Genomic DNA, 18,213 nt, shown 5'->3' with positions numbered 1-18,213 from the left:
CCCCTACCATCACCATTTCCAAATTTAAATACTCAGCAAGGAGGATGATATATCAGCTTGCAGTTGGTGGATACATCGCCTGTCCTGGGCATGTTCCAAGACGGGAAGGCTGGGAGGCAGAGAAGGGTTACCACTCTACCCGATTAGGAACCTGTGATTATTTTATTTCACAGACTTTGCTATTAATTATGAGAATCTCTACAACTGTCACATGTAATGGGGATATAATTGGTTACTTAGCAAGGCTGCAGTTGTCAGACATCACTTTCTCCTCCAAATTCCTGGTGCTCTGTATGAAATAAGAAGGCGTCAGGCTGGATGCCTGCTTACTGCCTACAGTGCAATGGAGCTGATAATGATGCCCTGCTCCTGGTAGCAGGAATACTGGCCACTGACTCCTGAAACGAACTCTTTTTTACAGAGTGAAGGCAGTGACTGTGAGTGTACAGCCAATATAAAGAATTTTCCAGATAACCAGACACTGATCAAGCGCATGATGATTAAGTGTGCGGATGTAGCAAATCCATGTCGCCCCCTAGAGCTTTGTATCGAATGGGCAGGGAGGATTTCAGAGGAGTATTTTGCACAGGTACGTGTATTTTTATAATGACTATTGGGTTAGGTAAAAAAAGCATGCATTGGCAGGTCTGCTGTTCCACATGGGGTCTGCCTGGCATCACCACAGAGCCAGATGTATGCTTTTTGTCCCCAGACCCTCAATTTCATACAGAAGAATTTACTCTAGTCAAAGTTAGCTAGTTTGCTTACCACAAAGTTTGTGGTATAGAATGGTGGAAAGGAGGTTTTACGCTTTCTCCATCTGGCAAAACAAAAGTTATTTGATAAGCCTTGGTCAGTTTAATTGGCTGAAATTCAAGATCGTCAACATTCTAGCTTATAGTCCCAATACCTTCCATGAAGAGAGCATGAAGATCCTGCTTGATGAAGCCCTCTGCTGAATCATCAGGCTGCCCCTTTCTCATCTAGGATGGCACCTGAACTACTGCCACAGTAGGCAGACAATGTGCAGACATGTGGGCAGTGTAAACCCTTATCAAATGGGATCTCTCTGGACAGAAATAGAAGCTCAACTTCCTTTCTCAATAACCAGTTTTTCTAACACATAATGCACCAGCTTCCTAAAAGTGAAGCACTCTTCTAGATCTTTAGTTGAACAACTGATAGATTCTTAGGCGTCTTCCAGTTGTGGCCACAGAGTTAAAAGGCATACTTCTATTCATCTGAGAACCCAACACAAGCAGGTAAAGTAGCAACAGCAACACTCTTCTTACAAGACAAATGGTTTGAAACAGACACTAGAGATGTGGTAAAAAAGGAAGTATCTGAAGGGAAGGTGTCAAGAGGATGGGTCCAGACGCTTCTTGGTGGTGCCAGGCAATATGACAAGAGGCAATGGGCATAAACTGAAATACAGGGAGCTCTAGCCAAGGAAGAACTTTTTTTACTGTGGGGGTGTCTGAGCACTGAAATAGGCTGCCTGGAGAGGTTGTGGAGTCTCTTCCCCTGGAGATATTCAAGAGCAGTCTGGAGACAATATTGAGTAATGTGCTCTGGGTGACCCTGCTTAATCTGGGAAGTTGGACTAGATGACCCCCAGTGGTTCCTTCCAGCCTCAACCTTTCTGTGATACTGTGATCAAAACAGTCCTCTGCTAAAGAATGCTGCAACCACATTTCCCATTTTTACCTGGTATGCCCTAACCACCAGAGCTAAAAGCAATCACAGCACTAGAGTAACAGAGGGAAGAGATTTTTCAGTCCCTGCTGAGACAAAATAAAGCACATGAAACTAAGGCAGTTGACCTCAGGAGGCCTAGGCTGTGACTCAAATCTCCTACTACAATTCATCTAATCCCCTGGCCTTTGCTACTCCAGCATTAAAGCCAGCAAAGTTCTAGGGGCTAACTGGAGTTTTGTTTTCTTAGACTGATGAAGAGAAGAGACAGGGTCTGCCTGTTGTAATGCCAGTATTTGATAGAAACACCTGCAGCATCCCCAAGTCTCAGATTTCCTTCATTGATTATTTTATAACAGATATGTTCGATGCATGGGATGGTAAGTACTTCTGCTTTTTATTTCCTTGCTCGAGACAGAGAATTCTACAGACTAAAATGAATAATCTCAAGATGGCCTCGAGTCATTTTTTTCCAGGGACAGTATCCATATATAAGTAGTACAGCACAGGAGCTAAGCATTGAATGCTGGTTAAACCCAGTTCACTGCACAAAACACACACTTTATGAAAGTTGAGTGCTTACCAGATAATCCATGTAAAGGAGTAATGGCTTTTAACTAAGCTCTTTATCATGTAGGGGGGTTTTTTTTCCCTTTAGCAATGTATTTCTTCTGAGCAGCAGAAACTGAGACCACAGTGGTTGTGTGTTAGCACAATTTAATGAAATCATCTTACATTAAGAAAGGGAGTTGCTGGAGAAAGAAACAGACTGAAAAGATCTTTCTCCTTTTAGCATTAGCTTACAGCTGAAGCAACAAGAAAGAGTAGGACAATGCCGATTTCAGACGAGGTTGGGTTGTTCTTCTGCCTGTTCTGTATACATAGTATAACTGTTCCTCCTGTTCATTTCAGCATTTGCACATCTGCCTGTTTTGATGCAACACTTGGCTAATAACTACAAACACTGGAAAACACTGGATGAATTAAAGTGCAAGAGTGTCAGGCTCCCATCAGAAAACAACAACTGACACTAAGGCAAGAAAACCAAATCTCTTGATCTACCAGTTTCACTGTGAATCACTTACAGACTTGGATACAAGAGGGGTGGTGTTTCCTTTCCAGTGAAATTGAGACTTTGTGGCAAGAAGGAAATATTTTATTCATCACTTCTAAGCTTCTCTGAATCCTAAAGAAAAATGTTTTCAAGAAGGCTACATAATCCACAGATTAATAAGTGCTCTTTCAAAATAACATTTTGTGGCAGAAAATGTACTTCTGAAGCTAATTTCTAATACTGAGTATACATCTGTCAAATCTTATAATTGATACAACTGTTTTCACTAACACTTCATACAACTGTTTCTCAGACAGAGGGGTAACCTAGTCACCAGTAGGGTAAGAACAGGTTGACAAATAAGCATAAAAACTTTCTCCAATCCTATTGATACGGTTTAGAGAGCTGAAGAACAACTAGAAGAGAATGTGCACAGTAGAACAAGTAAACCTTGATAAACAGGACAGTAAAAAACAAACGCTGCACCATTTAACACAATCTTCTTATAGAGACTTTCTCTTAGAGCACCACTGTTCTTTCTTTTCCATATAAAATCTTGGTAGCAGTCAAATTCCCTTTAAATTAGTCATATAATGAGGAAAAGACAATGTTCTGTAAAACTGGTGCCATCCACACGTTTCTCTGCCATCTTAGAGATGTTAACATGAAATCTTTCCTCAAATACACAAAAAACATTGTGGCACTTGGTCAACATCCTTTTCTACATAGTGGTGTTTATACACATCATCAATTTTATTAAACTGATCTAAATTTTATGGTAAGTCCATATATTGTGCTACTTATTTCTAAGATGAGCCTGTTGCTTTTTAAAAAAAGTCTCTGGGTTATAAATTGTAACAGCATTATAATTTGTACTGCTTTTTCCCTCGTACTAAAATGCTGGTTTGCTTTGTGAGGTAAAAAGTATTTCAGAATATGTAAATAAGTTAGAAATCAAACATAGTTTTTCATTAGTTTTAAGATACAAAATTTATGCTATCGCTTCCAAAGCACAAATGCATATTTTTATACATCTCATTTTAACCCCCTGCAGAATGAGTTCAAATTTTAGACTACTCTCAGACTATACAGTTAATAAATACTAGCTGAACTGCTGATTTTTAACACTGTGCCTCGAGGCTGCAGGCAAGAGCTTCAAAGCTGTGGCTGCAGTTGAAGAAGCAGTCCACTGCTCCTTAAAAGGACAGGTCTTGAGACATACTCTTTACCTCTTCTATGCTGTATCATGAGTTGAATCCAGTAAAGGTAAAAAAAAGAACAAAAACAAACACATAGAGTTTAGATTGCTGTGGAAGAAAAGTGACAATGACTGCTGTCTACTGCAAGTAGCTTACATAATGTGCCAACCTTTTTTGTACGTTTTGTACCAAGTTCTGAAACAAAAGGAAACATTCATAAAATGTAAGTGCAGATAAATGTATATAAGCTATATTTTTGTTAGAATTGTAACAGAACCTTACTTTTGTCATAGCTAAGGCAGGTCTCTGTGTATTAAAATGCTGCATTGTGTATATCTGAAGAATGGTGTTTCTGGTGAAATTGGTGAAATATGTTTATTCATTCCTTCTTATTATCTATTGCAACATTCTTCAATGGATTTTTAGTCATGTAAGTTGAACCTGGTTTTTATATTGTAAACTGTTTGCTTTTACCATTCCTTTGTTTAGAACTAGTGTTCTTGGTGGTTGTGTCTTAACTATTCTGATGACTAAACGCTCACTGCAGCTTGCATTAGAGAAAAGGATTTCAGAAGATTTAAAGCTTTGTCATCTTAATTTGTTAAATACAGCAACACTGTAAAACCACACCCATGTAAAGCATTTCAATTCATTATTTTTGCCACACTTCTGTCACAAGGAAGAAAATGTCAATGGTGGAAGGAACCTAAGAAATAAAATTCAGCCTCAGTTCTGGTTCCTGAGTTAAGGTGTTGATGTGTCATCAGTGTATTTGTTGCAAGATCCTGTGTTTCTTCCCACAGTCAGAGACTTACGTAAAAAAGTAGTGTGTGGCAGCATGTTCTTTTTAAGAGCAAAAGAAATCAGCACAGATTAATCATCATCTGCCAGTTGTGTCAGATCTCCTAGACTCTGACCTGTCCAGTTGATTAACAGCTCCTTGTTTCATGCTATTGTCAGTGCACAAACAAGTAAAACAGCTGCCTCAGAGTTACAGAAGTATTAAGAGTATGTCTGCTGGTTAACTCCATGAGGAGAGCATGGAATTCTGTATTACTGAGGTGTGAACAAAGAGATTTAAAACAACAAAGTGGGAGCAAAATTTCTAACCTGGTTACTGCTATTCCCAACAGCAAGTGACAAACTTTTATTTAACAAGAGTGGGCTACTATAGCCTCACTGTGTTCACTGTTATGCTCAAAGTTCATTTGTAAAAGAAAGAACTCAATTTAATACTTTCAACTCAACCATCTTTAAAGGAAAAGACCCGTGGAAGCTCTATTACCAATGGAGCATATCTGAGAACAATGGCACTTTTCATAGATATAAATATTTATACATGCATGTAGGACTATTTAAGACTGAATTACATCCCTGTAAAATACACAGTGAGTTTCCTGACTAGAACTGTTCAGTTAAATAGGTCTGTTTCTCTACCAGGCATTCACTTCAAAGCAGTCGCATAAAAATGAAATAGATGTTCTCATGGTATAGGAAGAAGAGATAATAAAAAGATGATGTTCCTTCTCTCTAGTTGCAACTGATGACAATAGTAACCTCTCAAAATAAAAAAAACCCTATTTTTTCTTTAAGTTTTCATTGTAAAGTTTTAGTAGCAATGTGTAAACATATACTTTATATACAATTAAACAGTTACTTTTCAATTGAAACAAGGAAAAAAAAGCCAAAGAAAAACTTACATCACCAGCTTCGACTGGGCTAGCCAAAACCACAACACTTGCTTATGAAAGTAAGCTGAAAAAATAGACCATCAGGGAGAAGGACTTAACACGCCTTTCTTCCCCAAGCTGAATACCATATACCCCAAGGCATGTTATCATCAGCTGCAATCCAAATGCCTTTCCAGTGCTAGTCTATAGAACAGCCACCCTGAGCAAACAACATAAAGCTCAAAACTAAACTCTGACTTAACCCTCCTGAATTGAAAGGACATACTAATTTAACAATTTCTCCATCTGTTTTATGGTTTTGAAATACGTCATTTTGAGTTCTACACTCAAGATTAGTTTTGCAAGTTGACTTAAAGTCGGGGAAAAACACAGCTCAAAATTTTACTGTCCCTCTGCCCTGCCTTCCAGGGAAGGTTACTGGTAGGCTCAAGAGGCAAGGCTTGGATTCTGGGTTGTAGGGGGAAGGCAAGTGTCAGTGGAGACTTGGGAAAGCAAGTCTATAAGACTCCTTGTTTTCTTCTAGAAAGCTGGAGCTTCCTCCTTTTGCTTCTGCTTGTCAGGATCTGCTTAGCCCTTTGTTTTAACTGCACTTACTACAACCACTGAATCTTAAGTCTGGGACTACAGCTCTGCAGTCTCCTGTAGCAAAAACAATTCTCATTGATTCAAAGAGAAGAGATGGCACTGATAAGCTGCAAGCGACTTACTCCTAAGATGTTTTAAGTGGTAGATATTCTGAGTAGACCCAAGCACCCTCTTCTCATGGCTTTATTACCACTAAGTTCCCCAATTCCCTCCTTCCCCAGCTCAAATGGTAACTTACCACTCATTATGTCATGCTCTCTCACACTTTCTTTGTATCAGTTCTGGGTTTAACTTTGGGGGGGTTCTGGGTGTTTTTTGTGCTTTTGGGGTTTTGTTGCTTTGGTTTGGGGTTCTTTAGTTTGGGGTTTTTTCCCATTCCTGTTTAGCTTGCAGATTACCAATGCCACTCAGACTTGAAAAAGGCATTGTGTACTTAGAGGCTTTTTATTTTTAAACTCTAAAACACTACTTATACACTTGGTGCAGGTTTCTCTGCAGTCAAACTTCAGCTAAGAATTTAATATTCATCTGGCAGAAATGTTTTGCTAATACTGAACATGTCAACTGCTACTACTTAAGAAAGTATTTTACATCCTGAAAATCCATGGTAACGCTGGTACTTTTTATTAGATACAAATTAATTTGATGAATTTTCTGTGGAAAGACTAAGGTAAACCAATCAGACTTCATGTTAACATGATAATGGTGCTGTATAAAATACAGTAGTGCAAGTGAGGAGTCTATATACCTTGATTTGCCAAAAATTAAAACCTGACAAACCAGTATTGCCTACTTTTCTGTCTTGCATTTACTGTTAGTGCAGGATAACAACTTAAAATACAAGAATTCTATTTGAGAACTGTTTCTTTAGGGTTTTTTCCTAGATGCATAAATCTCAGCCATGAGTGACTAAAGTTTAGCTTCAAGAAATAAGTTACATCAAGCAGGAAGACTCAGGGTTTTTTTTCATGCTTCCTTTCTGCACGTCAAACTGCAGATGCCCCCAACTGCCTTACTTTTGATCCATTTAAGGATTTTCACAAATCCTGACATCTGCCCATGATATTTTTAAACATTAGGAATAATATTAGAAACTACCATTATCTTCAGTCTTTCAAGAGAACACCATTTCTGCTGACAGAGTAAGTAAAGTAAGTTTCAAGATGCAAAATTCTCCTTTGAGAAGAGTAACAGCAACTAATAATAATTCTAATATAATACATGATGTGAAGTGTAAACCTTACTGGTAATCACATTCCAAGTAGTTCAGGCTTTCCTTCACACTCACATTTAACACGTACCCAGTTTACACATACATAGCCTGTACCTAAGCAATTTAAAATCTGAGCTGCAAATCACCATTTTGCGCCAATTTTTGAAACAGTGTTAAACTGCGGAGTCTAGATTCTCGTTCACCATCCTTCCACAAAATGATGAGGTGGTCGGCAGAGCACGTAGCCAGTCCCAGTTCACCAAAATACAGGAACATCTGCAATGAGACAATTACTATTACCATGATGCTCACATGAGACTGTCAGCTTAATTAAATGTCTGGTGTACAGCTGGACTAAACAAACACACATTTTGCTTAACACAGGTATGCAAAATTACAATGCATACTTTCTATATGTTTGAGATGTCATAAAATCCCTACATAAAAACAACTCCTTAATGGCACTTCATGCTGAAAGATCTCAGTTTAGAAAAAGCAGTACAGCCTTACAGATAGGGAAGCTAAGCTACAGAATATTGAAGAAACTTGTTCAAAGTCAGCAGTAGTGGAGTGACTTGCATGAACTCTGATCTCCTGGTTTCCTAGGAATAGAAGCCACTGTTCTGTTCTCTTGGGTACACTGTCCTCTTCCCACACAACACCATGGGCTACCATCATCAGGCCTGGGAGGATCGTAAACAACTATGACAGGTATCAGCACATGCCTGGTCACACAGAGGAAGCCAAACAAGCAGGAACTGCAACATAGGAGAAAAGCAGAGCAGCAGTGGAGGGATTTTGCAAGAGCAATGGAGCTGACAAGTCATTTAGTCATCCCTGACTTCAGAGCCCCCCAGAAGGCTGCCTAAAATTAGCCACTAATCGCAGTTCAACAGCCAATGGAACCAGGTCATTGATATCACTATGGCATGTTTGCAGTGTCCTGACTCTTTAGCTTATTGAAGGTATCTGCCCAGGGGAGCATCCAGGCCAAGCCTACCAGCTCTGGCAACAGCCACTTACTAGCTATGCAGTTCCAGTAGAAATACTCTGTCCAAGCCCACATCTTTGACCATCACATTTCATCTCTACTCAACATTTCCAGCCTCCAGTCTGCCCAGAGTTTAAAAATGGAATTTTTCATATGTAGAACATTGCAGGAAATCATATCCACCATTATCACAGTTACTCTGTGACCCTGTAGTATCCCAGCAAAGACCCAGCATGTGCTCCTCACCTTCTTTACTATGCCTCTTGCTGAATTACACATTATGTCCTCTTTCTCAGATAGCAACTTTTCTTACTGATAAAAGGGCCTCTTTCAGCAGTTTTTCAGGAAGATGGTAGAGAAGGGCAGAAAACCTTGCAGAAATCCACATAGCAGAAAGGTTCACCTTAGCTATTAGTGAAAAGCTTTCAGCTTTTGGCAGTGGCAGTTCTGAAATCCAGTCAATCTCATGAATACTTGTGAGAACTACTCGAGAACCACATTGCTTCTCTCTATCTGCCCTTCCCCCTGCTCTTGCCAAGAATATGTATAAAAGTCCACAATAAGAAAGTGATTTGTTACTCCAATAGGTTTGTCAAACACAAAAAAGCGTGGAGGGAAAATGCCATTTAAAACAAAACCATAATTTACTAGGCAGACAGGCACAGAATGGAACCCGATACCAGTTAAGACTCGTAGCACAGAGAGCTACAAAACTCCTGATTGTTTTATATGAGTCCTTGTTAAGATTGCAAAATTAAGATGAAATCTGGAACAAACACACAGTTCCCAGCTGTATTTTTTGTAGTCCATTAAGAAATCAAATACCCTACATGTATACATATATCTGCACACACAATCTTTGGGCATCAGTGAGTGTTTGAGTTCTCATTAGAACTTCAAGTCAGTATGTATTATTGTTGTCACACTGCACTCCATGTACTACACAATTGATGTGTTCCCAGCCTCCAGCGCCACACAGTCAGAAGTTACAGTTCTTTAAGAAACACTGCCAAATTATATCAGTAAGTGATACTCACTTTTTCTTGTTCTCTCTAAAGCTGACCTACCTGCACAGCTGACGAATGACCAATCAAATCACCAACCAGCTCCAAGAAATACACAGGTGTATTTTCCTGCATCTTCTTAGCAGCTTGATTTGCCTGCTTGTTTGCCCTTCCAAATCCCCACATGTTGAAAAACCCTGGCAGGGGTGGGCAGGGGAGAGTAGAGAATAGCAAAAATCAAAATACAATTCTTTTCATCTAGGTAAAGAAAGAACTACAGGAGGCACTTGAAATCTAAAAGCAGGACAGTCTGCATGGCAAAATGACAGAAGCACTGTCCAGCACCACGTTTTCGTATCTGGATTATTCAGCTTGATAGGGGAAGGAAACACAGCTAGTCTTTTGTCCTAAATAGATTTAATTTAGCAAACACGCTGCATTACTCACCTGGATGAGACAATATACGGATTTAACAAGAAAACCAAGGAGTGGCAAAATGAATTAGCTGAACAGCAAAATGTAAACACAACTCAGTGATGTTTGTCCTCCTAAACTGTTACTTTTATAAAAAGAGGAGAGAAATGAGGTGGCAGTCTCTCCCTGTGTGTCCTGCGCTAAGGCGTTAGAGTGCTGGCATATGGGTAACAAGCAATGTTCTGATCCTGAATTGACTGTTTTCACATTGCTCACTGGCTTTCTCCCTCAGATTTAAAACTGTCAGCCAAGCTGGAGTGTACATATTGTACCCCACATGTTCCATTTAGATAGCAAGAAAATCTGTGCCACAGCCTCTAGGAGAACTGTGGAATAATACTAGCAGAAGTAAGAAAGTTGGGTTCTGTATACAATGCATATCAGCCTTTATTACTGACCCTTCCCTCAGCCCAACAGCACACAGAACAAGTGTGCTAGACCATGGCCCTGGTGCAAGGGAGATAACTGGAGAGATTAACAACTATTCAAGGGATTCTTAGAATAAAAAATAGAGCAAATCAACAGAAGTCCACCTATCTAACCATTACACGTTTTGTATAAATGCCTCCAATCATACACATAGATTTCCAATGTGAAACCAAACACTATGTGTCACAACAAGAAACAGAACTGTGTAAGATTAGCTGTCACCAGCAATACTGAAGACAGAACATTCCTGAAAAAGTCTTTCTAAATCAACCCAGGTAGCAAAACAATATTTAATAAAATTAAATTAAATTTAAAAAGCAGCCAAGTAGACAAGTATATCAAGAAAGTTATTCACAGCTTGAAAAAAAGAAGTCCTACAAGAGAGATTAACAGCTCATTACTGTTCCCAGTCCATAATACTAACTATATTGTCCAGAGCACCTCTCCAAGACCACAACTACTAGTGCCCAGGGAAGCTGCTGGCCTGGTCAAAGAGCAGCAGGCACTATACAGGCTGTGTTTGTACTTGGCAGAAAACACTTCCTAAAATACTTACAACTAGCTCTGAGAACCGAGATGCCAACAGTTAGTATGTAAGTGAGGTTAGATACAGCCTCAGAGTGAGTCCCAATGTAATTCTAAGTTCAAGGAGGAGATGTGGAAAACACATTTTGTAGTGCCAGTTGCTCATCTGCAAGCTTCTCTTTCGTTTTCTTCACAAGGTGCTGCAACTATTTACTCCTGCATGGCAGAGGGTCCAGCACAATTCAGTGCAAGAAGTGGATCAAGGTTTGTCAGGAGAGGTCATAATTTTTGTTAAATCAGCTGATACAATTGTAAACTCTAAATAAACTTTGTGGCACAGAGCTGTTTCAGCTGGACCTTCTAGCTTCCTGTATCAGATCTTGGAGGGCTTGTAAACCCATGTCTTCTTCAGTTTCCCTCCCACATCTATTACCAGTTGGTTGAACACAAGACATTATCTCTTCTTACAAAGCCTGTAAGCCTCTCTACTACTATATGGTGAATATCAGCTTTCCTGGTATCCTTTTTAAATGTTCTTTGCACTATAAGCAAACCTGTTGGAACTGGTTCAGCTGGCAGCTGCTGCTTTTCTCGGAGCTCCCAAATGCGCACACTGCCATCTTCTGAACAGGAGATCAGCTGCCTGTAAAAACAGTTGTTAAGCAAGACTAGCATGGATACTTATCTGCACTAGTCACCTTGTGATGTTTCCACAGAAGAAATAGCAAGTGTGTCAGGGTCTACACAAGTTTGCTAGAACTCTCAAATGCAGCAGGACATCCAGGTGTTCCGTACAAAACAAGGTGCCTTTTTATCAGGACAAAACTACAGTGGACTTTCAAAATAGGTGGAAAAAAAATTACACATTTTCAATCCCGTTTTAAAATCCTACTGCTCTGTAAAATAAAAAATAACAAGTCTAGACTCTGCAAACACAGTTCCACTAACTGCCTTCTATAAGCTTACTTTCATTAAGAAAAAACATTTTTTTCTTATGGGAAAACAACAAAAGGAAACATACTTCTTTTCATTACATGTTTAGAGCAGCGCGTATATTTGCAAGGCCCTAATTTTTATCTTCTGACAGGCTTTTTCTCCATTGAAGAAGAGTATAAAGGGTATAACACATAACTATGAGATACATACAATGTAGCAAAATGTCCACCTTGTCTGTGAAAATAAGTTCCAGCTAGAAATTCAGCTCGACAAATGCTGGAAGTTGTTATTTTTTGTTTAAAAAAATTTCAACTGTTAGAAAATATTTAGTGAAAAATATTTACTGAATACGCCATAGGCCTTTGCTTTATAGAAGTAAAATGCCATTAAGCTGTATTTTCTTAGTGTAAACAAAAGTTCCTTATCAGGTCTGATTTTGAAAACAGTCATTTTACTCTAAGCCTATGCACTGAGCATACTATAGCTTCTTCACACTGAATTACAATGACTTCTTTTCAAAAATCAGATCAACAAGCTCCATCTAATAAAAGCAGATCAAACTAAAGATCATGTCCCTGCCCCAGAAATTAGATGTAGCTCTGCAGACTGACTCTAGTCACCCTTCCAAGTTCTGCATTTCTTTAGTGCATTAACAAAATGTACCATGACTCGTACCTGTTTGGGAGCTTCTCAATGTGCAGTACAGAAGAGTCGTGAGCAGTTCTTTGGCAGGCAATCACACGCTTCATTTGAAGATTATATACGTATATGCCTTTCCCAACAGCAGCAAACACACACTGGAAAGAAAATTCAATGGAACAACTTGCAGAAACAGATACTGAATGATCACCCTGCATGTAATGGATTTCCAGCAGCACTGTGATGTCATCTGGCCTGCATTATCTAGCTTGTTTCTGTCCTTGTTTACTGCTTTACCCCAAACATACGGAATCAGCAAGTTACAGAAGAAAATAAAAATGGATTTTTTGAGGAAATGAGAGATGTGTTCCTATACTCTAAGCATTTATTTCATTCCTGTATTTTCATCCTGCACCTTACAGTCCAAGCAGAAACACATTAACACATTTCTGCAATTAAACATTTATGTTCTTACACTAAAATAATACCCTGTGTTTTGACAAATTCCTGTTTTATCAAGAAAGACTGAAAATACTGGAAGCTGTTCTGCATTTTTGCCTTATTTTTTTAAACTTAACTGAGGCTGCACAAAGAGGTATTGCTCAAGCATTTGCATTCTACAGCGTGCGGAAAAGGAATTCTCTCACAGAAAGGTATTACACAATACTGCAAATAGTTGGAACCATTTATGCATTCAATGCTCTTCAGAAAAAGTGCAGGGATTCTGTTTCATAACCATCATGGCCTTAAGAAGCCACAAACAACTCACAGATCATTGGACACAGACCCTCTCGTGACTTGTAATAATTTTAGACAATTGCATTGCATGTACATACACACAACAAATATTTGGTACCAAACAGAGGAGTGTAAAATGCTTCCATTCAGTATATATTTAGATTTTGAATCTACCCTGTTTAGGTGATTGTAGGCTGAATCTTTTCCCTGAACGGCCTGCTTCCATCTACACAGCCCAAACATTAATGTCTCATAAGCAGTTCACACTACAGACCTGCCAACATTTTATAAAACTGGTAACCCAGTGTCTTTGACTAAGATTTCATATACTCATATGTATTCAACATGTTTTGACACTTTTCAAAACTCTTTGTCCAGGTTTTTGTTGGGTTTTAGTTTTAGCTGCCCTTTTTTCTTTTTTCTTTTTTTTTTTTTTTTGTGTGGGGTTTTGGTTTGGGGTTTGTTTTTTTTATTTCTTATGCACATGTGTGGTGGGAGCTCAAATAGCTCTGAAACTAAGCTTAAATTTCTGATAGCACTCTACCAGATCAGGGAAAAACACCAAAGCCATTATTATTATATTCCTAGTTTTGTGCAAGGCTCAACTTAGTGGCCTTCCACATCACTTTGCCACTCCTGTATCTCAGCCTTTTCTCCCTTACAATCTTCCACCTTAAGACAGGCTATTGAATTTCATATAGTTCTTACAGCTTTGCAAAAGACACTCTTCACAAATCGGGGGTGGGGGGTGGGTGTTGGGTTTTTTTTCCCATTAACAAATTATGAAGCATACATTGTACATCTACCTTGACAGGCAAGTTAAATACACACACACACACATTATCAGGACAGCAGATGCACTCCTTAGCATGGTTTTCTAGTATTGCCAAACCTTTACCATCCCATTTGTCTCTGAATGATGTTTTGCCTACAAGCTTGGTGTTGAACTAGACATCTTCTCCAGTTACTTAATTACCAAGCTGCTGACAAAGTTCCTGACAGAGAAAATACCAATTTTATTTTGTAAACATGAAGAACAGTATTCTGCTTTCAGATAGCAGGTAACAAAGTAATTCATTATAGAAAGTGGTGAAGAAATGTATTCCTATGTAGGAACTTCACAATACAGGCAGCTCTACCCTAAAAACACCTTCTATTTCAGGATATAATGCTACAACTACCTTTTCCTCTCATGATTCAAAAGTATCATAATAAATAAATAAAATTCTGCAGAAACTTCAGTTCAGTTCCATGAAAGGAAGAAAATCCTCAGCAGGCTTGGATTCCACATTCAATGTTTTAACTACTTCTGAACTTCCCAAAATTCTTTCCCCCTCCCTTAAAACCTATCTGTGTAGCTTTCAAGCAGGGATTCAGAAAGTTTGAAGCCAAATTACAGAACTTCTCCTGAATAGGACTGGCTTTTGCTCCTTCTAGAACTAAGCACCCACAACAGAATCACAGAGACACACACATGCATGCATGCGCACACACACACACACACACAAACACACCAATGTTTCTCACCAATGTTTCTCTCCAGTGTTTCAGGAATGTTCTTTTCACAGACAAATGCACCAGATGACTACTTGGACCTCAGCCTACATTCAGGATTTTCCATATCTTTTATTTTGTTATAGTTTGCATCTCTGAATCCATTTCCAGGAATCCCTTTCTTGTATGTTTTGCATAAATCTTTCATATCAAAAAAAGCAAACTGAAAACACAAAACACTTGGCCTCCTGTGGTAAGGTCATGCCACCTCATTTGAAGCAGTTCACTGTTTAAAGCTTTTTACCTCCTCATCAGATGTCAAATGTTGAACTGAAGTTTCATTTGGGCTTTGGGATAACTTTATTTCTGGCTGCACATCCGGATGAACAGACGAGTCCCAGAAGTTGCACTCGGATGCCTGCTTTGTCCAGTCAAGTGCATCCCAAACTATTAACTCACCCACATGAGAACCTGTCACAAAAGTAAAGTCTAGAAGGGAAAAAACCCACACATATAAAAATCACACTGTATTAAAAAACAAACAAACAAAAAATACACACAAAATTACAATCCTACAAAACTAAACAAGCCTGGTTTTGAGTGGAGCTTTGTAGAACGTGCAGTATGTAACTGACCAGACAAAAAACTCTCCCTTTGACTGAACATTCATTTGATTACATAGCATAGCTCAGATGAGCAAAAGAAGATGAGCTCTCTCTTGCAGAATTGTAACTAACAAGGAGAACATTCACCAGCCACAGGGCACAGTTCAGTATAGCAAAGGCAAGAAATACCATCAAATATATAAGTATTTGAAGTTCATTTGTTGCCTACACACAAAACCCTTCTACTCCTTGCACAAGAAGGTGTATCAGCACCTCTCAGACACAATAACGTATGTCTTTGCCATAAACTTAAATACTGATGACAAACTAAATGGATGAGTTAATAGCAAGATTGAAGTAGTTGCTCATGAATTTGTTAATCACACATGGAAAGGAACTGCTTCAACAAGACTTAATGGAGGTAGCATTTTGTCTTTTTAAGCCCCATATTGTTTCCCCTTCATAATTATAAAAGAGAAAATAACAGCAATGTATATACACTCTCTATCCCATCAGAAACAGCTTGTCCTGGGCTCTAGGGATGCTCCATGAAAACAAAAAACGACAGAGAAGAACTAAGTACAAATGGTTTATAGCTGTAGTAAAGTAGACAGAACTTCAGGTAGTAGCTCAGTATTGCCTTAACAAGCAGCAGAGATTGTATCACCTTCCAGGGCCTCTAAATAACAGATCTATATGCAGGCCCACATCTGCACACCCGGAGCTTTCAGTTACCTTGGGACTACAACTGCAAAGGACATGGCATTAAATGTTCCATTTTAAGAACCAGAAGGAATGAAAAAAAATTTGCATTTTAAAGTTTTCCAACAGGAAGAAGAGTTCTCACCAATGACATTGCCTCTTTTGTGCCCTTTCTACATCATAACCTGCCTGATTTTTTTTCACTGTTAATCCATAAATAAAGCCACTCTATTTTCACATTCCACTACCATTGCAGCTACACAGAAAGGCACATCTACTAATTGTGAAGTTTCCCTCCAATTAAAAGTTTGGTCCATAGTTGAAATATCCCACTGGTAACTAAGAAAACTAGTCACATTATAAAACAACTCTTACCATTGACACTGACTAATGACAAAATGTTATCCTGATGGTCAACAAGGCGTTTTAATTCAAGGATATTCCAACCTTCAGATCCGCCATTAGAAGCAATCAACCTAAAAATTACTTCAAAGACAGAGAGGTAAATTGTCTAAATAAGCTTTATAATCCAGAATAAAATGTGGCTATGCTTAAATAAACCACAATTTTTCAAAAGACACTAACAAAAACGTGAGACAGTACAAGATGTGCAAAGCCACTTACGACCATTCGTAACACCAAAAAAATCGGAATATATTATTTCAGTGTTTTCAGTATTCAGCAACTATAGGATAAAACACTTCAGGCTAGCAACACTGAAATTCAGATAATCTGCCTACATTAGAAGTTGCAGAAAGTAGAAGTGGAAAATATTAGACATCTTTATTAATAAGTGAAGTAAAAGCAAAACATATTTCTTGAAGCCTTATCTGACTGAAAACTATCATTCAAAAGCATGGAATATTCTCTAGTAAGGCAATCAAGATCGCCAGGAATTACGACTTTATTTTAACCAATCTTAGAATTTCTTTTATGATATCTCAAGGGCACTCCGGAAGAACTGTGGGAAGTTCAGATGGAAGTTTGCATTGTATAGCGATGTCTAAACATAAGAAGACTATTTGCTCCTGATTCTTTAATCAGAATATCAGATTACTATTTTTCAGCTGTTTAATCATATCGAGCAAAGTTTGTTTTGCTGATCCAGTGTCCTACTTTTACTCCTGGATTTTTTTTTTATAGATCACTATTTAAAAGACTCTGTATCAACAGCTAGCTGATGATTTACAGTTTGCATAGACAGAAAACCCTGTCTCCAAGCGAGCAAGAGAAACCATCACATTGTCTCATTATAACTTTGGGCAATATAATGAGATTGGTAGTATCTCACATTCCTGATGTTGGGATAAGGAGGCTCTAGAGAAGCCTAGCATCTGACAGCTCAGGTAATGAGATCCTGACCTTCTCCAGGACAAATGTAGACTGCCACAATCAGTTCTGGCAATAATAGTAATAACAATAACAAAGAATATAGGAAAGTTTCATCATGCAGATCTCAACAGAATTCCTGAATGAGATTAGCGTTGTCTGACTGTCAAATAACAGAAAAAGGAAGAAGGTTGCTAATCACACCCTTATACCATTCACTACTTCTATACAATTCCAGCAGAATGCTCTTTACACACATCTCTGATAAGCAGCTGTTATAGAAGTATATTAATATTTAACAAAAATGCAAGATACTCACTTAGCTCTTTGCCAACAGCTGCCGCAACACAATTTTTAGGCAATTCAAGCAAAGCACTGATACCTTTGAAAAAATACAGGAGATAAGGCAGAAAAGGATACTCATTGACCACAATAAAATACAGGAAATTGTTAATTCCTTATTAATAAAGTTGTTCATAATCTTCCTTCCATTTACAAGGTATTACAAAAATAAAAGCATACTGCCTGAAGTGACAGTTGAACAGCATTGCAAGTTAACGGATTACCTCAGATGGAGACAGAGTCAGGAGTTTTGGTCCTGAACCCAAGAGAATTCTGAATGTCAAACTTGAAGCTGGGATTCAGTAATCTTTTTACTTTAAACACAGTTACGATATTTATCTCCTAATGCTGGACAGCATTAAGGACACCATGGTAATTATTTAGACTCTCAACGTATGCAGTACTAAAGTTTTTAGATACTGCTACTACCACAGTATGTGTGATACTAGAATACTGTGCAGAGCCAGCTGAAGAAGAGCAGGGCACAAGATAATATGTCCAGCTTGCTGTTACCGTGCCTTCACCCCGCCCAGAATTCCCCCAGCCTGTGCTGCCACACCATTGAAGG

The 18,213-nt window shown here is 38.6% G+C and overlaps 2 protein-coding genes across 2 annotated transcripts in view; one reads left to right on the top strand and one right to left on the bottom strand.

Annotated features, from left to right (window-relative positions):
- The window catches only part of PDE8B (phosphodiesterase 8B), a 39,851-nt gene extending 37,128 nt beyond the window's left edge, over nt 1–2,723 (top strand). Inside the window, exons 19-21 of the mRNA XM_010014833.1 lie at nt 422–589; nt 1,946–2,075; nt 2,608–2,723. Coding sequence (XP_010013135.1) covers nt 422–589; nt 1,946–2,075; nt 2,608–2,723 — 414 coding nt within the window. The remainder of the gene's footprint in view (nt 1–421; nt 590–1,945; nt 2,076–2,607) is intronic.
- A 4,837-nt stretch (nt 2,724–7,560) lies between these two features.
- The window catches only part of WDR41 (WD repeat domain 41), a gene marked incomplete at its 5' end in the record, with an annotated part of 13,619 nt that continues 2,966 nt past the window's right edge, over nt 7,561–18,213 (bottom strand). Inside the window, 7 exons of the mRNA XM_010014845.1 lie at nt 7,561–7,713; nt 9,496–9,629; nt 11,415–11,503; nt 12,472–12,593; nt 14,972–15,156; nt 16,350–16,460; nt 17,623–17,685. Of these exons, the coding sequence (XP_010013147.1) occupies nt 7,561–7,713; nt 9,496–9,629; nt 11,415–11,503; nt 12,472–12,593; nt 14,972–15,156; nt 16,350–16,460; nt 17,623–17,685 (857 nt within the window). The remainder of the gene's footprint in view (nt 7,714–9,495; nt 9,630–11,414; nt 11,504–12,471; nt 12,594–14,971; nt 15,157–16,349; nt 16,461–17,622; nt 17,686–18,213) is intronic.

This window comes from Nestor notabilis, unplaced genomic scaffold (genome assembly GCF_000696875.1).
Source record: "Nestor notabilis isolate BGI_N333 unplaced genomic scaffold, ASM69687v1 scaffold4840, whole genome shotgun sequence".
NCBI classification, from domain to species: Eukaryota; Metazoa; Chordata; class Aves; order Psittaciformes; family Psittacidae; genus Nestor; species Nestor notabilis.
This window is presented reverse-complemented; position numbering and strand designations above follow the sequence as displayed.